Here is a 22,578-nt window from a genome sequence, read left to right as displayed (position 1 = left end):
GCATAGTGGTTATGCTTTGATAATGTAACAAATGAAAATAATTTTAAATATGAGACATACTTACTATTTTCTTATTATATAGGAGATCAAATGGATATTATTGGAAATCTGGCCAAGTTGGACATTTTGGTAGTCAAAATAAAGAAAACATTGGAAAGGTAAGGTTACTTGTAAAAATTTAATATTACTCTATAGACAGCAAGTCAGGCATTAAATGCCATACAGGTTTTTCTACCCAGCCTTAACCTAGCATAGGGAGGTGGGAGACTAAGGGAAACTCAGCCATTTGTAATCACTTCAGCTTTTGGAAAGTGCAATTGTGTGCCTCTGCATGCTCGTATGTATGTGTGTGTATAAGTGTGTATGTATGTATGTATATATATATATATATATATATATATATATATATATATATATATATATATATATATATATATATATATATATATATATATATACATGTATGTGTATATATATATATATATATATATATAAATATATATTTTTTTGTGGACAACTATAGAGGATATGGTAAAGACAGAATTTAAAAGTACCACTCATAGTGGATAATTATGACAAAAAATTAAATGTCTATGTTTTCAATACTTTTTTTAGATATTGCATGTGTAAATTTAGGGTCCCAAAACTCAAATAAACCACCTTTAGTTAAATACATAACATAATTTATATATACAAACAATTACCACACCATAGTGAAATGGTTAAACAGTGAATATAACTAAAGTCTTCCTTGAACAGAAATGTGCATGTAAATACTGAATACTGGCCAGTATATAATAAATGTATAAAGTTTTTCTGTCCTTATGTGCCTTTATGAAATATAAGTAGCTATTTAAGCTCTAATTGAGCGTATTAAATACCAAGTCCTGACAATATGCCTTAAATATGCCTTTTAAGTGTTGTTTTGTTTTATATGCACCAAAGGGATATGCCCTACCAGATATCCCATTACCCTATCATCTATAGTTATCAAAAATATAATTAGACTGCAGTACCTTCCCCTATATAAAAGTGTTTGAGGATAATAGGTACAATTATGTACCGAGAAATTGGTTAAAGGGACAGTCTAGTCCAAAATAAACTTTCATGATTCAGATAGAGAATGTAATTTTAAACAATTTTCCAATTTACTTTTATCACCAATTTTGCTTTGTTCTCTTGGTATTCTTAGTTGAACAGATACCACCCTGTAGCAATGACAATATGAAGCTTACTAAGCTTAGAAAATTTGAAACTAAATGGATTTAGCTACTTGGTAACCTACCCCCCAGGGGCTAAATGTAGATATTGATCTACAGGCTTTTAAGATATAACTGTTCCCTAAGATATATGAATTGTTCACCCTATATAGTTTGTTTTTGTGTTGCAAATGTGTTTAATAAATAATGTAATTTGCTTTATCTATGTTCTTAATTTTTTAAAAGCTCATAAATCTTTTATGAAGTTTAGTAATATTATTATTATTTTTTTTTAAATATAACTTTTTTTATACAGACATTGACATGTTTAAATATAAGTTTTTAACTAAGTATTAATTAAAGGGAGACTGAACCCACATTTTTTTCTTTCATGATTCAGATAGAGCATGCAATTTTAAGCAACTTTGTAATTTATTCCTATTATAATTTTTTTCTTCGTTCTTTTGCTATCTTTATTTGAAAAAGAAGGCATCTAAGCTAAGGAACCAGCAAATTTTTGGTTCAGACCATGGATAGCACTTGTTTATTGGTGCTGTCCAATCAGCAAGGACAACCTAGGTTGTTCACCAAAAATGGGCCGTCATCTGAACTTTCATTTTTGCTTTTCATATAAACATACCAAGAGAATGAAGAAAATTTGATAATAGGAGTAAATTAGAAAGTTGCTTAAAATTGCATACTCTATCTGAATCCCGAAAGAAAAAAATTGGGTTTAGTGTCCCTTTAAGCACAGCACTAGTAACTTATATTATCGTATTACTGTTGGTGCAAAAAGATAAAATGTGTCAGTTTAATGTTACATTATGTCTGTTTCGTGATAGAAACTAAAAGGAGAGGTGCCGTGTCACACATGATGCCACGTCACCGTTTAGAGGTAGGCGCAACTCCCTATTTAAGAACTGACAAAAGAGTAAGACGCTACCTGCTTTCAATAAGATCCCTTGAGAAAGTCTGCGTGGCGCAGATGAAATGCGTAAGGGAGGTTCCTGCAGAGTAGCGTTCAATCCGAGACAAGGTGTCTCTGTTGTGAAACGTTCCCGGTGTGGAGGATCAAACAGTTGTCCACGGACGGATATATTACCAAGGGATTTTTCCCAGTAACTGTTTAACTCTCGTTACTGACTCTTTGGTGCTGCGGGCAGCACAAGAGGAGGGTAAATGAGATCCCATTGGAACAGCTGTGATTCACACAGTTAAAGGAACAGTCTACACCAGAATTTTTATTCTTTTAAAAGATAGATAATCCCTTTATTACCCATTTCCCAGTTTTGCATAACTAACACATTTATAATAATATACTTTTAACCTCTGTGATTATCTTGTATCTAAGCCTCTGCAAACTGCCCCTTTTTTCAGTTCTTTTGACAGACTTGCAATCTAGCCAATCAGTGCCTGCTCTCAGATAACTTCTCGTGCACGAGCACAGTGTTATCTATATGAAATACGTGAACTAACACCCTCTAGTGGTGAAAAACTTTTAAAATGCAATCGGAAAGAGGTGGGCTTCAAGGTCTAAGAAATTGGCATATGAACCTCCAAGGTTAAGCTTTCAACTAAGAATACCAAGAGAACAAAGCAAAATTGGTGATAAAAGTAAATTGGAAAATTGTTTAAAATTACATGCTCTATCTGAATCATGAAAGTTTATTTTGGCCTAGACTGTCCCTTTAAGCCTATACTTCTTTTTAATCTTGTGAGTGTATTTTATGCATAAGCATAGCGTGTTGCAATAAATCGTTGCAGTGAATCTTTTGGATGCGCTTTTGTTTTTGTCTCGCATAAAAAAAGACACCTCCAATGCTGCTAGTGGATGCTCCTCCTAGAATCCACTGTTGCTGCAATATATTTAAAAGCCTTTTCTAAAACCTTTGTTGCCTAATGCGCCTTCTTCTACACTCTGCTTCTGCTCCTGCCTCTCTTGTTTTAGAAGTAATTTGCAGAAGCACTTCCTCATGGAAAGAGTGGTTGGTTCATGGAATAAACCTACATTAGAAGTGGCAATGACAATAATGCCTAGGATAAGCATAATGCTATCCTACACATTAATTCAGCATACACTTTATAGCAATGGGCATAGTTTGTGGGTATATGGTACTATGTATTGAAGGTTGATCTGCATTATGAGTGGCTCATGAATTCCAAATATTTGTATCTACCCCTGGGATTAAGAGTTATACATTTGTTTTATATGCGGCCGCATTAGGTATTAGTAGAAATAACAATGTCCTCCTGCTTCTGAATTTTAAAATAGACCTTTATTGTACAAACATGGTTCCAAAGTAAAACACAGCAACGTTTCGGGTTAATCCATGCCCTTCATCATAGCATTAGGGATTAGTCAATGCTTTGCATGTTGTTGCCATAGTATGTTCAACACTACTGTACTCACAGAAGAGGTTAATCACTGTAAGTAAATGCTTTATATGTTGACATAATAGGTTAATCAATACTGTACTTTTGTGCATGGTTGATGGTAGAGGTAAATCACTGCTTTATATATGTTTGGAATGATAGAATGACAACAGTTTTCTATGAGGCTGGCATAAGGTATTAATAACAGCTATGCTGTATATCTGACAGTTAATCTATATGTGGTTGATATAAAGGTTTACACCCTGCTCTTTGGTTGGCATGAATGGTCAGTCACTAATGTCTGTCTGGCATATGGGGTTATTTACTTTGTTATATGTGTCAACTGTTTATTTGTGGCAGAAAGAAAGAGTTAATCACTAAACCATATGTTGCTGGCAAAATCTGTTTAATTTCCCCTCTCCATGTTTCTTGCAGGTGGGAGTTAATAATCAACTCAATAGTTATGATAAATATATATATATGCAGCAATTTTATATGTGCTCTTTTATTTTATTTGAGTATTAAACCACTGCTCATTTTTGTCTTGATATTCTAGATATCTTCTGGAAGAATAAAGTTGAAAGTCCTTAAAGACCAGATAGAAGGTAATCTTCTAAAACCTAATCAAACAAACAAACTGGATTTAAGAGAATCATTTGCTATACAGGGCTAGATTACAAGTAGTGTGCTAACAGTTGCGCGCGAGTGAAAAGGGGGTTATCACACCTCTTTTGGAGCATGTCAGAAGTAGTGTGCGTATTACAGGTTGAAAGAAAATGCGATCGCTTGAGTGCAATTGAATTTTACACACATCGGGATAGTGCGACTTCAGAGCTCTGGTTAACTGTTACGCTCTTCTAAAAAGTGGCACATAACACATAAAAATAAATTTAAAAGTACTGTTACCATCATAATAACACTGATAAATATTTTTATTGAAAAATATTGCATAAAGTTATAAGGGCTCAAAAATATGAGGTCTCAGGTGTTAGAAAAAAAAAAAAAGCCTGCAAAGGTCTTTAACATAAAGCTACATACATATACTGTACATCTCTAAATATGTATATATGTGTGTACATATGTATTTAGATATTTATATAAGTATATATCTATTTACAGACATATATATATATATATATATATATATATATATACACACACCTAAATATATATGTACACATCATATTTATGCAATATTCACGTTTAATATTTTTTAATAAAGTGTTTATGTATTTACTTGTAAATATTTTACATTCCATTGTTCATCACACAAGGGAATATATATATATATATATATATATATAGTGTAGATAAAAGTCTGAGATTAAAATCCTCCATGTCTCAAAAGTAAATCAATAAAAATTGTTGCATAGGAAATTAGCACATCTAGGCAAGTGTCCCCGCTTGCTTTCACCGAGTAAAACTCCATATACACTGTTACCAATTCACAAGAGGATTGTCTGCGAGATATGCAAATTAGATATACAACATCTTAGATTTTTTGCTTTATACTGTGCAATTAAATGCAGCAATACAGAAATCACCACTAGACAGCCTGTTTCGTTCTTGTTAGAACTCGTCAGTAGCAGATAGATTACTGAATGCTGCTTAGGTAAAGCTAATTTCAGGGTTTAATCAAAACTCATTTAAGTTATAATTATATATGTGTGTGTATATACAGTACTGTGCAAAAGTATTAGGCCACCATTAGATTTGTTGTTTTAGCAAAGTTTTAATAACCGTCCATATTTATTTTTTCGTCACTTTATGTCGTTAAAATATAAAAAAAACACAACTTTCAGAAAAAATGGCTTCTTCAGGCAAAAGTCAGTATTTAGTGGGACCTCCCTTGGAATTAAGCTCATTTTGAACTCTTTGGGGGAGACTGTTCTGAAGTTTTCTTAAGTAATCTTCTGGTATATTATACCAGGCTTCTTTCAGCACTTTCTAGAGTTTTTCTTTAGATTTAGGTTGTCTTTATTTTCTTTCTCTGACCAGGTTATCCCATACTGCCTCTGTGGAAGCCAGTCCATGACTGTCAGTGTTTTATCAGCTGTTTTTCTCTCCAAATATGATTTCACTGCATTAGCAGTGTGCTTGGGATCCTTATGCTGAAAAATAAAACTATTCTCAAATGGGCGCTTTCCAGAAGGAATGGCATGCTGAATAAAAACTGTACTTTTCAGTATTCATAATCCCATCAATTCAGACAATATCACCAATAACAGTGGCAGAAATGCAGTCACAAACCAGGATAGAACCTCCACCATGTTTCTCTGAGGAAGCAAGCACTCATTCTTCCATCTCTCTCCAACTCTTCTTCTCACATATTGTCGACAATTGGACCGAAAAATTTCAAACTTGGATTTGTCACTCCAGGTCCTTGCTGTACTTCTTCTGGTCTCTCAAAGAAGAAACTCTGAGAAACTTCTCATCAGATTTTGAAAGTTTTATTGACCTTCCTGTCCTTATTTTTATTCTTGACCTCTCCTGATTCAAATTTCTTTATAACAGCTTGATTACCACATCTTGAGTATTTAGATTGTTTGCTGATTTTAAAGGTATGACTTTATGTCTGTCAAATTCTGTGATCTTTGGCATTTTGAATTGAATGATGTGATTGAAAGTTGGTCTTATTAGCAAGCTAACAATTAATTAAACTCATACCACACATGTATGTAATGCTCAAGCATGTCTTGCACAAACCTGGTGTAATAGACCTTTTCTCCTACATTGGTGTGTCCGGTCCACGGCTTCATCCTTACTTGTGGGATATTCTCATTCCCTACAGGAAGTGGCAAAGAGAGCACACAGCAAAGCTGTCCATATAGTCCCCCCTCTAGCTCCGCCCCCCAGTCATTCTCTTTGCCGCTCTGAACAAGTAGCATCTCCACGGGGGTGGTAAAGAGTATGTGGTGTTAGTTGTAGTTTTTTATTTCTTCTATCAAGAGTTTATTTTAAAATAGTGCCGGCTTGTACTATTTACTCTACAGCAGAAAGTGATGAAGATTTCTGTTGAGAGGAGTATGATTTTAGCACCAGTAACTAAAATCCATTGCTGTTCCCACGCAGGACTGTTGAAACCAGAGAACATCAGTTGGGGGGAACAGTTTGCAGGCTTAACTGCTTCAGGTATGATCATCATTTTTCTAACAAGACCATGTAATGCTAGAAGACTGTCAGAAATTCCCTCTGGGATAGGTAAGCCATTTTTTTCTTAGACTCTGTAATAAAATGATGGCTTATATTTAGGGCTCTATTCTGGTTGACACTATTGTGGGCTTTAAAATCGATTGCTTTTTAGCATGTTTTTCACTATAAAAAAGGTGTTTTTTCAGACTTTAAAACACTGTTGGGGTTTAATTTCGGCCTGGCACTTATTTGGACACCTAAATCTAGTCAGAAAGGCCCCTTCACTCTGGAAGGAAGAGGGAGGAGGCCTCATTTGCAGGCCTCAATTGCGCAGTTGTTTTTTGCCTAGGCAGTCCATGCAGCTTCATGTGGGATCAGAAAAGACTCCAGAGAGGCTTATTTCCTACTAAAATAATCCCTAGGAAGGTAATGGGCTACAGTGGAAGCTGTGGCTAGTACTGTAGTGTTTTAACCTGTTAATAACTGTTATTATCTCCGGTTTGGGCATTAAGGGGTTAATTGGTCTGAAAATGTGTGTGCAATCTTTTCAAAGCATTAAGACTCTGTGGTGAAAATTTCATAAAAATCGGATGTTTATTTCATGGTTTTTTGATGTTTTAATAATAAAGTGTGCACTTTTATTATTTAAAGAGACAGTAACGTTTTTGTCAAAAATTATTTTTATTGCATTGTAGTTCTGTTTAAGTCTGTCAAACATGTCTGACCCTTCAGATAACCTATGTTCTGTATGTCCAAAGGCCAAGGTGGTTCCCCCATTAAATTTATGTGTGAAGTGTGCCATAGCGTCCAAACAGCTTAAGGACAGTACAATCACACTTACAAATATAGCCCAAGATGATTCTTTAGCTGAAGGTAGTGAAGATAGCTTGCTTTCCTCTACTTCTGTGTCAACACCAGCTATGCCCGCGCAGGCGATGCCCAGTACATCTAGCGCACCAATTGCGATTACTATGCAACAGTTAGCGGCAGTAATGGATAATTCTCTCTCAGCATTTTTATCCAAACTGCCAGCTTTTCCTAGGAAGCGTGATTGCTCAGTTTTAAACACAGACAATGAGCAAGCAGACGCAGAGGATTATTTATCTGTAGTGCCCTCACATCAATCTGACTTGGCGGTGAGGGAGGGCCTGTCTGAGGGAGAAATTTCTGACAGGAAAAGTTTCTCAGCAGGCAGAGCCTGATACCATAACATTTAAATTTAAGCTAGAACACCTCCGCGCCCTACTTAAGGAGGTCCTAGTTGCACTTGATGATTGTGATCCTTTGGTGATCCCAGAAAAATTGTGTAAAATGGACAAATTCCTAGAGGTCCCAGTACACACTGATGCGTTTCCGATACCTAAGATGGCGCATATCGTGTCTAAGGAGTGGGAGAAGCCAGGTGTACCTTTTGTTCCCCCTCCTATATTTTAGAAAATGTTCCCAATTGTTGACCCTAGAAGGGACGCGTGGCAGATGGTCCCCAAGGTAGAGGGGGCAGTTTCAACGCTAGCTAAGTGCATGACTATACCAATAGAAGACAGTTGCACTTTCAAAGAATAAAAAATTAGAAGGTTTACTTAAGAGAATTTTTGTTCTACAAGGTTTCCTTCTTCGACCAATTTCCTGCATTATTCCTGTAACTACTGCAGCGGCTTTTTAGTTTGAGGAACTGGAAAACTCGCTCCAGAAGGAGACTTCTTATGTCGAAGTCATGGATAGAATTCACGCCCTAAAGCTGGCTAATTCTTTCATCACAGATGCCGCTTTGCAAGTAGCTAAACTAGCGGCGAAAAATTCTGGTTTTGCCATCGTGGCGCGCAGAGTGCTTTGGCTAAAATCATGGTCGGCTGATGGGTTGTCCAAAACAAAATTGCTTAATATTCCTTTCAAGGGTAAGACCCTATTCGGGCCAGAGTTGAAAGAGATTATTTCAGATATCACTGGGAAAGGGCCATGCCCTTCCACAAGGTAGAGCCTTCATGGCTAAAAACAAGACCAATTTTCGTTCCTTTCGCAACTTCAGGAACGGACCTGCTTCAACCTCTACAGCTACTAAGCAAGAGGGAAACGCTTACCAGCCCAAGCCAACATGGAAACCTTTGCAGGGCTGGAACAAGGGTAAACAGGCCAAGAAGCCTGCTGCTGCTACCAAGACAGCATGAAAGGGTAGCCCCGATCTGGGACCGGATCTAGTAGGGGGCAGACTTTCTCTCTTTGCTCAGGCTTGGGCAAGAGATGTTCTGGACCCCTTGGCACTAGAAATTGTCTCTCAGGGGTACCTTCTAGAGTTCAAAGACCTTTCCCCAAGGGGAAGGTTCCTCATGTCTCACTTATCTTTAGACAGATAAGGAAACAGGCATTCTTACTTTTTACTCAAACCTGTTTGTAGTTCCCAAAAAGTAGGGAACGTTCAGGCCAATTCTGGATTTAAAGATCCTAAACAAATTCCTCAAAGTTCCATCATTCAAAATGGAAACAATTCGAACAATTTTACCAATGATCCAGGAGGATCAATACACGACTACCGTGGACCTAAAGGATGCATATCTGCATCCTCCTATCCACAAAAATCACCATCAGTTCTTAAGGTTCGCCTTTCTGGACAAGCATTACCAATTCGTGGCTCTTCCTTTTGGGTTAGCCACCGCTCCCAGAATTTTCACAAAGGTGCTAGGGTCCCTTCTAGCGGTACTAAGACCGCGGGGCATTGCAGTAGCACCTTACCTGGACGACATCTTAATACAGGCGTCGTCTTTTCCCAGAGCCAAGGCTCATACAGATATTGTTCTTGCCTTCCTAAGGTCTCACGGGTGGAAGGTGAGCGTAGAAAAAAGTTCTCTGTCCCCGGTCACAAGGGTTCCTTTCCTGGGAACAATAATAGACTCGGTAGAAATGAAAATCTTTCTGACGGAGGTCAGGAAGTCAAAACTTTTAAATGCTTGTCGAGTTCTTCACGCCATTCCTCAGCCGTCTGTGGCTCAGTGCATGGAGGTAATCGGTCTAATGGTTGCGGCAATGGACATAGTCCCGTTTGCCAGAATTCATCTAAGACCACTGCAATTGTGCATGCTCAGGCAGTGGAATGGGGATTATGCAGATTTGTCTCCCCAGATACAAATGGACCAGAAAACCAGAGAATCGCTCCTCTGGTGGTTGTCTCAGGATCACCTGTCTCAGGGAATGAGTTTCCGCAGACCAGAGCGGATCATTGTCACGACCGACGCCAGTCTCTTAGGCTGGGGTGCGGTCTGGGACTCCCTGAAAGCTCAGGGTCTATGGTCTCGGGAAGAATCTCTTCTCCCGATAAACATTTTGGAACTGAGAGCGATATTCAATGCGCTCCTGGCTTGGCCTCAACTAGCGAAGGCCAAATTTATAAGATTTCAGTCGGACAACATGACGACTGTGGCATACATCAATCATCAGGAAGGAACAAAGAGTTCCCTGGCAATGAGAGAAGTATCCAAGATAATCAAATGGGCGGAGGATCACTCCTGCCATCTATCTGCAATTCACATCCCAGGAGTAGACAACTGGGAGGCGGATTATTTGAGTGATCAGACTTTCCATCCGGGGGAGTGGGAACTTCACCCGGAGGTCTTTGCCCAGTTAACTCAACTATGGGGCATTCCAGATATGGATCTGATGGCGTCTCGTCAGAACTCCAAGGTTCCACGCTACGGGTCCAGGTCCAGGGATCCCAAGGCGACATTGGTGGATGCATTAGTGGCGCCTTGGTCGTTCAATCTAGCTTATGTCTTTCCAAAGTTTCCTCTCCTTCCCAGGCTAGTAGCCAGGATCAAACAGGAGAAGGCTTTAGTGATTCTAATAGTTCCTGCGTGGCTACGCAGGACTTGGTATGCAGACCTGGTGAATATGTCATCGGTTCCACCATGGAAGCTACCTTTTGAGACAGGACCTTCTAGTACAAGGTCCATTCGAACATTCAAACCTAGTTTCTCTGCAACTGACTGCTTGGAGATTGAACGCTTGATCCTATCTAAGCGTGGGTTTTCGGAATCTGTTATAGATACTCTGGTTCAGGCCAGAAAGCCTGTGACCAGGAAAATTTACCATAAGATATGGCAAAAATATCTCTGTTGGTGCGAATCCAAGGGTTACTCATGGAGTAAAATTAAGATTCCAAGAATACGTTCCTTTCTCCAAGAGGGATTGGAGAAAGGTCTGTCAGCTAGTTCTCTAAAGGGACAGATATCTGCTCTGTCTGTTTTGTTGCTCAAACGTCTGGCAGCCGTGCCAGATGTTCAAGCGTTTGTACAGGCGTTAGTCAGAATCAAGTCTGTCTACAGACCTGTGACTCCTCCATGGAGTCTAAACTTAGTTCTTTCAGTTCTTCAAGGGGTTCCGTTTGAACCTTTACATTCCATAGATATTAAGTTACTATCTTGGAAAGTTTTGTTTTTGGTTGCTATTTCTTCTGCTAGAAGAGTTTCTGAATTGTCTGCTTTGCAGTGTAATTCACCCTATCTGGTTTTTTTCATACAGATAAGGTAGTTTTACATACCAAGCCTGGTTTTCTTCCAAAAGTGGTTTCCAATAGGAATATTAACCAGGAAATAGTTGTTCCTTCTCTGTGTTCGAATCCAGTTTCGAAGAAGGAACGTTTGTTACATAATCTGGATGTGGTTCGTCCTTTAAAATTCTATTTAGAAGCAACAAAGGATTTCAGACAGACATCATCCTTGTTTGTCGTCTATTCTGGTAAGAGGAGCGGTCAGAAAGCTACTGCTACCTCTCTTTCCTTCTGGCTAAAAAGCATCATCCGATTGGCTTATGAGACTGCCGGACGGCAGCCTCCTGAACGAATTACAGCTCACTCTACTAGAGCTGTGGCTTCCTCATGGGCTTTCAAGAATAAGGCTTCTGTTGAACAGATCTGTAAGGCAGCGACGTGGTCTTTCTCTGCATACATTTGCCAAATTTTACAAATTCGATACTTATGCTTCTTCGGAGGCTATTTTTGGGAGAAAGGTTTTACAAGCAGTGGTGCCTTCCGTTTAGGTTACCTGACTTATTCCCTCCCTTCATCCGTGTCCTAAAGCTTTGGTATTGGTTCCCACAAGTAAGGATGAAGCCGTGGACCGGACACACCAATGTAGGAGAAAACAGAATTTATGTTTACCTGATAAATTTCTTTCTCCTACGGTGTGTCCGGTCCACGGCCCGCCCTGGCTTTTAGTCAGGTTTAAAATTTTTGTTTCCTGTACACTACAGTCACCACTGCACCCTATGGTTCTCCTTTTTCTCCTAACCGTCGGTCGAATGACTGGGGGGCGGAGCTAGAGGGGGGACTATATGGACAGCTTTGCTGTGTGCTCTCTTTGCCACTTCCTGTAGGGAATGAGACTATCCCACAAGTAAGGATGAAGCCGTGGACCGGACACACCGTAGGAGAAAGAAATTTATCAGGTAAACATAAATTCTGTTTTTCACAGTAGTCATTTTGACATGAAATAGTAGGACAAATACAGGCGTTAGCAATTACATTAATTAGGGTTCCATTCCATTTAGGTTTACCAGAGTCAGGTTCCTGCTATTGCTCAAGTGTAAGGGGATGTCATGCTAAATACTTGCCACTTTAGCATATTGTCAGGGTTTTTTCCCTGTTTTGTTTGCCATGTGCTGCTGGCAGCCAATTTACTCACCTCTCTTGCTGACTCTGGTGCATACTGTGTGATGCTGCTCATTTCCTACACTTCCTTTTATGGCCAGACTGGTGTACATCATCCGTGTGAGACAGGATGCAGTCTCGTAATTGTGATTTCATCACTTATTATTTAAAGGGCCTCTGTTCAGTATGCTTTGCCCTTGCGTTGGCTCAGACCTGTTTGTGAGAGCTCCTGTGTATTACCTGGCTGTCTGACGTCCCTCCTGGTTCCTGATCCCTGGCTTGTTCCTGACTCTGCTGTTCTCTTTGTTCCTGATTCCAGCTTGTTTGACTATTCGCTTTGGCTCCTGACTCGGCTCGTCTGACTATTCGCTTTGGCTCCTGACTTGGCTCGTCTGACTACCAGCTCTGGTTTTGATTCCTGGGATGTTATTTGACTTATTATTTTTTGCTATTAATAAAGGTGTGATTATTTTTGCACTTCTCGTCATAGTCTGATTCCTGGCACCCTGACACATATAGAAGGTGTTTTATTCTAATTTTTTTCTTTCTTTCTGTTTTTTAATACTGCATACAAATATATCCTATACTTTCTGCTTGTGTCATTATACCATTTGTAAAACAACAAATCTAATGGTGGTCTAAGACTTTTGCACAGTGCTGTGTGTGTGTGTGTGTATTTATATATGTATGTATATATATATGTGTATATATATATATATGTGTGTGTGTGTATGTATATGTGTGTATATATATATATATGTATGTGTGTGTATATATATATATGTATGTATGTATGTATGTATGTATGTGTGTGTGTGTATGTAAAAAAACATCAGATATAAATAAATAATACAAAAATGATATATATATATATATATATATATATATATATATATATATTGTGATGGATACCCCGGCTACCCCGATTGGGTAGCTCCGCCAACGGGTCCTGCTTCCTCCCTGCCGACTGCAGCTATGTAGCTGGCAAGTAACCACAGCCTGTAGCCACCCCTGATGCCCTACAGCACCAGTACTCAGGGTCCCACCCTGTGGCAGACTCCAGCTACCCAGACTAGGTAGCTCTGCCAGAGTGTCCTTCCTCTGCCTGGAACAGGCTGCTATATAGCCCAGGAAAGTGATTTCTATGTAGCCCAGGAAAGTGATTCTAGCAGGAGCCCACCTAAATGACTAGACAGACTAGCATTCAGGTGAAATAAGGACTACTTTTATTGAAAACACACACTCCTTTTATACAGACAGCTCATCTTGATAAGAACAGAAGACAATGCCACATTTTTCCCGCCATTTCCTCCCCTCCAGAGAGGCTGGCACCTCCATAGAAGCCACAGTCCCACATAATCCCAGTACATAGGGGTGACAGTTTCGGGGAGATCCCGGTAGAGCGACGGCACTTCCAGGGTGTCATTTTAAAGCTCTCGATCCCGAGATGCCTCAGTCCAAAAATCAGCATGATTCGTTACTGGGGACCGGAGTTACCGTCTGTTGAAGTTATGGGGTTAGAGGTGTCCAAAACCCCCGGTTCCCAAAGGAGCTCCCCTCCGATAATTCCCCCAGCTCTTGTCCTCCCTAGGGGCTACAAATCCCCAAAAGAGCGGAGCTCTGGGGCAAAGGGCTGCTGGAGCGACCAGGGGTAAAGTTAGCGGATGTTTTGCTGTCCTGTGGCCGACCGGGAGTTCCAGGAGCCTGGCCAGCCTGAGAGGGGTTAGGTGGGTGTCCGTTGTGAGGCGGCCGACCGGGAGTTCCAGGAGCCCGGCCAGCCTAGGAGAGTTTTCCTGGCTGGTCATAAACCAACTCTTCTCTGAGCACAAAAACAAGCCAAAACAATGCAAACAAACCGATTCCAGAGATGGTGGTTGCTCAGAGGAGCCCAAAACCACTGATAAACAACAAGGGTGAGGTTGTAGTGGGGGTTGGGGGTAGCCTTAGCTGCCTGGTATCCGTGACATATATATATATATATATATATATATATATATTTATATATTTATATCTATCTATCTATCTATCTATCTATCTATCTATCTATCTATCTAAATAAATAGAACTTATTCTGCTTTGTGAAGAACATTGGAATGTGAAATATTCATATTTATTTCATACAGGTGTTGAGAGACCATAACCCATTACTCATGGGAATCACTCTTCTCTACCACTAGGAGGAGGCAAAAATTCCCGAACCCCAAGAGCCCTATAAAACCCCTCCTACCTCACACTTACCTCAGTCTTTACTTTGCAACCGCTGGAAACGGTTAAAAAATGAAGATGTGCATTTGTTTTTAAGAGGAGAGAGGAGTTTTCAGTCTATATTTAGGCCCGGTTGCTGATCAGAGGGATGTTTATGGGGTATGGCTTGTGATTTTTTTCACCTCATGGGAAATTTTTCATTAACCTTCCATAATTGGTCACATGGGCTTGTCTTTTGCCTCCCTCTATGCATCTACAATATACTCCTATTCAATAACTTTTGCTGATACATTTCAGTACTGGTTTGGCTGTCTGCTGCTTATTTGCAGGTGAATGAGTTTTTATTAACATTTAGAAACTCTATTGCTATGTTATGGGCAGTTATTGTTTTTATACATATATCTGTACACCCTCTAAGTTTTTACATATAAGAGCATAACAATTTTGGCCCACTCTTCTCTACAACGGCTTCAGTTCATTGCCGACTTTTGTTTATGCACAGCTCTTATGGTCCCACTACGTTTCAATCGGTTTAAGATCTGGACTTTGACTGGGCCATTGCAACACCTTGATTCTTTTCTTTTTTAGCTATTCTGTTGTAGATTTGCTGGTGTGCTTGGTATTGGTGTCCTGTTGCATGACCCAATTCGGCCAAGCTTTAGCTATTGGACAGATGGCCTCACATATGACTCTAGAATACTTTAGTATACAGAGAGGTTCATGGTTGATTTAATGACTGTAAGGTGCCGAGGTCCTGTGGCAGCAAAACAAGCCCAAATCATCACCTCTCCACCATCGTGCTTGACAGTTGGTATGTGGTGTTTGGCGAAAACCAAACACAGCATATCAGCACAAACATGGAGCTGTGGATTATAGCCAAACATCTCCACTTTGGTCTCGTCTGTCCAAAGGACATTGTTCCTGAATTCTTGTGGTTTGTTCAGATGTAACTTTACAAACCTAAGCCATGCTACCATGTTCTTTTTAGAGAGAAGATGCTTTCTCCTGGCAACCCTTCCATACAAACCATACTTGTTCAGTTTTTTTTCTAATTGAACTGTTATGATCTTTAACCTTTTAACATGCTAACTGAGGCCTGTAGAGTCTCTGAGATGTAACTCTTGTTTTCTCCAACATAGGTGTGTCCGGTCCACGGCGTCATCCTTACTTGTGGGATATTCTCTTCCCCAACAGGAAATGGCAAAGAGCCCAGCAAAGCTGGTCACATGATCCCTCCTAGGCTCCGCCTACCCCAGTCATTCTCTTTGCCGTTGTACAGGCAACATCTCCACGGAGATGGCTTAGAGTTTTTTAGTGTTTAACTGTAGTTTTTATTATTCAATCAAGAGTTTGTTATTTTGAAATAGTGCTGGTATGTACTATTTACTCAGAAACAGAAAAGAGATGAAGATTTCTGTTTGTATGAGGAAAATGATTTTAGCAACCGTCACTAAAATCCATGGCTGTTCCACACAGGACTGTTGAGAGCAATTAACTTCAGTTGGGGGAACAGTGAGCAGTCTCTTGCTGCTTGAGGTATGACACATTCTAACAAGACGATGTAATGCTGGAAGCTGTCATTTTCCCTATGGGATCCGGTAAGCCATGTTTATTACGATCGTAAATAAGGGCTTCACAAGGGCTTATTAAGACTGTAGACTTTTTCTGGGCTAAATCGATTCATTATTAACACATATTTAGCCTTGAGGAATCATTTTATTTGGGTATTTTGATATAATAATATCGGCAGGCACTGTTTTAGACACCTTATTCTTTAGGGGCTTTCCCAAAGCATAGGCAGAGCCTCATTTTCGCGCCGGTGTTGCGCACTTGTTTTTGAGAGGCATGGCATGCAGTCGCATGTGAGAGGAGCTCTGATACTTAGAAAAGACTTTCTGAAGGCGTCATTTGGTATCGTATTCCCCTTTGGGCTTGGTTGGGTCTCAGCAAAGCAGATACCAGGGACTGTAAAGGGGTTAAAGTTCAAAACGGCTCCGGTTCCGTTATTTTAAGGGTTAAAGCTTCCAAATTTGGTGTGCAATACTTTTAAGGCTTTAAGACACTGTGGTGAAAATTTGGTGAATTTTGAACAATTCCTTCATGTTTTTTCGCAATTGCAGTAATAAAGTGTGTTCAGTTTAAAATTTAAAGTGACAGTAACGGTTTTATTTTAAAACGTTTTTTGTACTTTGTTATCAAGTTTATGCCTGTTTAACATGTCTGAACTACCAGATAGACTGTGTTCTGAATGTGGGGAAGCCAGAATTCCTATTCATTTAAATAAATGTGATTTATGTGACAATGACAATGATGCCCAAGATGATTCCTCAAGTGAGGGGAGTAAGCATGGTACTGCATCATTCCCTCCTTCGTCTACACGAGTCTTGCCCACTCAGGAGGCCCCTAGTACATCTAGCGCACCAATACTCCTTACTATGCAACAATTAACGGCTGTAATGGATAATTCTGTCAAAAACATTTTAGCCAAAATGAACACTTATCAGCGTAAGCGCGACTGCTCTGTTTTAGATACTGAAGAGCATGACGACGCTGATAATAATGTTTCTGAAGGGCCCCTAACCCAGTCTGATGGGGCCAGGGAGGTTTTGTCTGAGGGAGAAATTACTGATTCAGGGAACATTTCTCAACATGCTGAACCTGATGTGATTACATTTAAATTTAAGTTGGAACATCTCCGCATTCTGCTTAAGGAGGTATTATCCACTCTGGATGATTGTGACAAGTTGGTCATCCCAGAGAAACTATGTAAAATGGACAAGTTCCTAGAGGTGCCGGGGCTCCCAGAAGCTTTTCCTATACCCAAGCGGGTGGCGGACATTGTTAATAAAGAATGGGAAAGGCCCGGTATTCCTTTCGTCCCTCCCCCCATATTTAAAAAATTGTTTCCTATGGTCGACCCCAGAAAGGACTTATGGCAGACAGTCCCCAAGGTCGAGGGAGCGGTTTCCACTTTAAACAAACGCACCACTATACCCATAGAGGATAGTTGTGCTTTCAAAGATCCTATGGATAAAAAATTAGAAGGTTTGCTTAAAAAGATGTTTGTTCAGCAGGGTTACCTTCTACAACCAATTTCATGCGTTGTCCCTGTCGCTACAGCCGCATGTTTCTGGTTCGATGAGCGGTCGATAGTGATTCTCCTCCTTATGAGGAGATTATGGACAGAATCAATGCTCTCAAATTGGCTAATTCTTTTACCCTAGACGCCACTTTGCAATTGGCTAGGTTAGCGGCTAAGAATTCTGGGTTTGCTATTGTGGCGCGCAGAGCGCTTTGGTTGAAATCTTGGTCGGCTGATGCGTCTTCCAAGAACAAGCTACTTAACATTCCTTTCAAGGGGAAAACGCTGTTTGGCCCTGACTTGAAAGAGATTATCTCTGATATCACTGGGGGTAAGGGCCACGCCCTTCCTCAGGATCGGCCTTTCAAGGCAAAAAATAAACCTAATTTTCGTCCCTTTCGTAGAAACGGACCAGCCCAAAGTGCTACGTCCTCTAAGCAAGAGGGTAATACTTCTCAAGCCAAGCCAGCTTGGAGACCAATGCAAGGCTGGAACAAGGGAAAGCAGGCCAAGAAACCTGCCACTGCTACCAAGACAGCATGAAATGTTGGCCCCCGATCCGGGACCGGATCTGGTGGGGGGCAGACTCTCTCTCTTCGCTCAGGCTTGGGCAAGAGATGTTCTGGATCCTTGGGCGCTAGAAATAGTCTCCCAAGGTTATCTTCTGGAATTCAAGGGGCTTCCCCCAAGGGGGAGGTTCCACAGGTCTCAGTTGTCTTCAGACCACATAAAAAGACAGGCATTCTTACATTGTGTAGAAGACCTGTTAAAAATGGGAGTGATTCATCCTGTTCCATTAAGAGAACAAGGGATGGGGTTCTACTCCAATCTGTTCATAGTTCCCAAAAAAGAGGGAACGTTCAGACCAATCTTAGATCTCAAGATCTTAAACAAGTTTCTCAAGGTTCCATCGTTCAAGATGGAAACCATTCGAACTATTCTTCCTTCCATCCAGGAAGGTCAATTCATGACCACGGTGGATTTAAAGGATGCGTATCTACATATTCCTATCCACAAGGAACATCATCGGTTCCTAAGGTTCGCATTCCTGGACAAGCATTAACAGTTCGTGGCGCTTCCTTTCGGATTAGCCACTGCTCCAAGGATTTTCACAAAGGTACTAGGGTCCCTTCTAGCTGTGCTAAGACCAAGGGGCATTGCTGTAGTACCTTATTTGGACGACATTCTGATTCAAGCGTCGTCCCTTCCTCAAGCAAAGGCTCACACGGACATAGTCCTGGCCTTTCTCAGATCTCACGGATGGAAAGTGAACGTGGAAAAGAGTTCTCTATCTCCGTCAACAAGGGTTCCCTTCTTGGGAACAATAATAGACTCCTTAGAAATGAGGATATTTCTGACAGAGGCCAGAAAAACAAAGCTTCTAGACTCTTGTCGGATACTTCATTCCGTTCCTCTTCCTTCCATAGCTCAGTGCATGGAAGTGATCGGGTTGATGGTAGCGGCAATGGACATAGTTCCTTTTGCGCGCATTCATCTAAGACCATTACAACTGTGCATGCTCAGTCAGTGGAATGGGGATTATACAGACTTGTCTCCGAAGATACAAGTAAATCAGAGGACCAGAGACTCACTCCGTTGGTGGCTGTCCCTGGACAACCTGTCACAAGGGATGACATTCCGCAGACCAGAGTGGGTCATTGTCACGACCGACGCCAGTCTGATGGGCTGGGGCGCGGTCTGGGGATCCCTGAAAGCTCAGGGTCTTTGGTCTCGGGAAGAATCTCTTCTACCGATAAATATTCTGGAACTGAGAGCGATATTCAATGCTCTCAAGGCTTGGCCTCAGCTAGCGAGGGCCAAGTTCATACGGTTTCAATCAGACAACATGACAACTGTTGCGTACATCAACCATCAGGGGGGAACAAGGAGTTCCCTAGCGATGGAAGAAGTGACCAAAATCATTCTATGGGCGGAGTCTCACTCCTGCCACCTGTCCGCTATCCACATCCCAGGAGTGGAAAATTGGGAAGCGGATTTTCTGAGTCGTCAGACATTGCATCCGGGGGAGTGGGAACTCCATCCGGAAATCTTTGCCCAAGTCACTCAGCTGTGGGGCATTCCAGACATGGATCTGATGGCCTCTCGTCAGAACTTCAAAGTTCCTTGCTACGGGTCCAGATCCAGGGATCCCAAGGCGGCTCTAGTGGATGCACTAGTAGCACCTTGGACCTTCAAACTAGCTTATGTGTTCCCGCCGTTTCCTCTCATCCCCAGGCTGGTAGCCAGGATCAATCAGGAGAGGGCGTCGGTGATCTTGATAGCTCCTGCGTGGCCACGCAGGACTTGGTATGCAGATCTGGTGAATATGTCATCGGCTCCACCTTGGAAGCTACCTTTGAGACGAGACCTTCTTGTTCAGGGTCCGTTCGAACATCCGAACCTGGTTTCACTCCAACTGACTGCTTGGAGATTGAACGCTTGATCTTATCGAAGCGAGGGTTCTCAGATTCTGTTATCGATACTCTTGTTCAGGCCAGAAAGCCTGTAACTAGAAAGATTTACCACAAAATTTGGAAAAAATATATCTGTTGGTGTGAATCTAAAGGATTCCCTTGGGACAAGGTTAAGATTCCTAAGATTCTATCCTTCCTTCAAGAAGGATTGGAAAAAGGATTATCTGCAAGTTCCCTGAAGGGACAGATTTCTGCCTTGTCTGTGTTACTTCACAAAAAGCTGGCAGCTGTGCCAGATGTTCAAGCCTTTGTTCAGGCTCTGGTTAGAATTAAGCCTGTTTACAAACCTTTGACTCCTCCTTGGAGTCTCAATTTAGTTCTTTCAGTTCTTCAGGGGGTTCCGTTTGAACCCTTACATTCCGTTGATATTAAGTTATTATCTTGGAAAGTTTTGTTTTTAGTTGCAATTTCTTCTGCTAGAAGAGTTTCAGAATTATCTGCTCTGCAGTGTTCTCCTCCTTATCTGGTGTTCCATGCAGATAAGGTGGTTTTACGTACTAAACCTGGTTTTCTTCCAAAAGTTGTTTCTAACAAAAACATTAACCAGGAGATTATCGTACCTTCTCTGTGTCCGAAACCAGTTTCAAAGAAGGAACGTTTGTTGCACAATTTGGATGTTGTTCGCGCTCTAAAATTCTATTTAGAAGCTACAAAGGATTTTAGACAAACATCTTCCTTGTTTGTTGTTTATTCCGGTAAAAGGAGAGGTCAAAAAGCAACTTCTACCTCTCTCTCTTTTTGGATTAAAAGCATCATCAGATTGGCTTACGAGACTGCCGGACGGCAGCCTCCCGAAAGAATCACAGCTCATTCCACTAGGGCTGTGGCTTCCACATGGGCCTTCAAGAACGAGGCTTCTGTTGATCAGATATGTAGGGCAGCGACTTGGTCTTCACTGCACACTTTTACCAAATTTTACAAGTTTGATACTTTTGCTTCTTCTGAGGCTATTTTTGGGAGAAAGGTTTTGCAAACCGTGGTGCCTTCCATTTCGGTGACCTGATTTGCTCCCTCCCTTCATCCGTGTCCTAAAGCTTTGGTATTGGTTCCCACAAGTAAGGATGACGCCGTGGACCGGACACACCTATGTTGGAGAAAACAGAATTTATGTTTACCTGATAAATTGCTTTCTCCAACGGTGTGTCCGGTCCACGGCCCGCCCTGGTTTTTTTAATCAGGTCTGATAATTTATTTTCTTTAACTACAGTCACCACGGTACCATATGGTTTCTCCTATGCAAATATTCCTCCTTAACGTCGGTCGAATGACTGGGGTAGGCGGAGCCTAGGAGGGATCATGTGACCAGCTTTGCTGGGCTCTTTGCCATTTCCTGTTGGGGAAGAGAATATCCCACAAGTAAGGATGACGCCGTGGACCGGACACACCGTTGGAGAAAGCAATTTATCAGGTAAACATAAATTCTGTTTTTTTTTTGGCAATTTCTCTGAGCATTGCACGGTCTGACCTTGGGGTGAATTTGCTGGGACATCAACTCCTGGGAAGATTGGCAACTGCCTTGAATGTTTTCCACTTGTGAATAATCTTTCTAACTGTAGAATGATGGACTTTAAATTGTTTTGAAATGGCCTTATAACCCTTCCCAGATCGATGGTCAGCAGCAATTTCTTCTCTAAGATCATTGCTGATGTCTTTCATCCTTGGCATTGAGTTAACACACACATAAATGCTTCAGACCAGCAAACTGCTAAAACTTTGGCTTTTATAGAGGCGATCACAGTTGCTGATGATCAATTAATCAAGGGCATTCGATTATCAGCAGCTGGTTGCTACTTAGCCTCCTAATTCCTATGGAAGCAGTAAGGATGCACTTAGTTCTTAACACATGGCTTCTCCATTTTGGCTTTATTTTTGTTAAATAATTCATGATCATGACACAATGTAATATGTCAAATGTTGTTGTTTATCTGAGGTTGTATTGACCTAATTTTAAGACCTTCTACGGACCAGATTGTTGTTGTTGCTGTTGTTGTTATGTCCTGATACATAAAACCATAGAATTCAAAGAGGGTGTTTGCATGACTATATATATATATATATATATATATATATATATATATATATATATATATATATTCTTCATAAATGGAAAGAGTCCACAGCTGCATTCACAAAGACACCCCAGCCAAAGGCTTAAATACCTCCCCCACTTCCCTCATCCCCCAGTAATTCTTTGCCTTTCATCCCAGGAGGTTGGCAGAGAAGTGTCAGAAGTTTTCAATAGTCTCTTATGGAGGGTAGTACTCTTCGGCATGGGACTGGAGTTTTTAATAGTCCTGTCAGAATCTCAGTGAGAGCATGGGTGAAAGTTAGAGTCCGGAGATGCAGGGAGAGTCTTTCTGCGAAACCATCCAGACTCATATTAACAGCCTCCACAAGCAATCAGCGTTGAAGAGTTTTGCTGCCTGCTTTTTTTTCTCTCAAGTCCATGGCAGAAGCGACGCTACTATTTGTCACACT

The 22,578-nt window shown here is 40.8% G+C and overlaps 1 protein-coding gene across 1 annotated transcript in view; it reads left to right on the top strand.

Annotated features, from left to right (window-relative positions):
* Window positions 1-22,578, top strand: part of ZBBX (zinc finger B-box domain containing) — a 508,142-nt gene that overhangs the window by 8,506 nt on the left and 477,058 nt on the right. The window contains exons 2-3 of the mRNA XM_053711814.1: window positions 83-158; window positions 4,129-4,177. Of these exons, the coding sequence (XP_053567789.1) occupies window positions 83-158; window positions 4,129-4,177 (125 nt within the window). The remainder of the gene's footprint in view (window positions 1-82; window positions 159-4,128; window positions 4,178-22,578) is intronic.

This window comes from Bombina bombina, chromosome 4 (assembly GCF_027579735.1).
Source record: "Bombina bombina isolate aBomBom1 chromosome 4, aBomBom1.pri, whole genome shotgun sequence".
Lineage (NCBI taxonomy): Eukaryota > Metazoa > Chordata > Amphibia > Anura > Bombinatoridae > Bombina > Bombina bombina.
The sequence above is the reverse complement of the archived record's forward strand: the minus strand, read 5'-3'. Positions and strand labels throughout refer to the sequence as shown.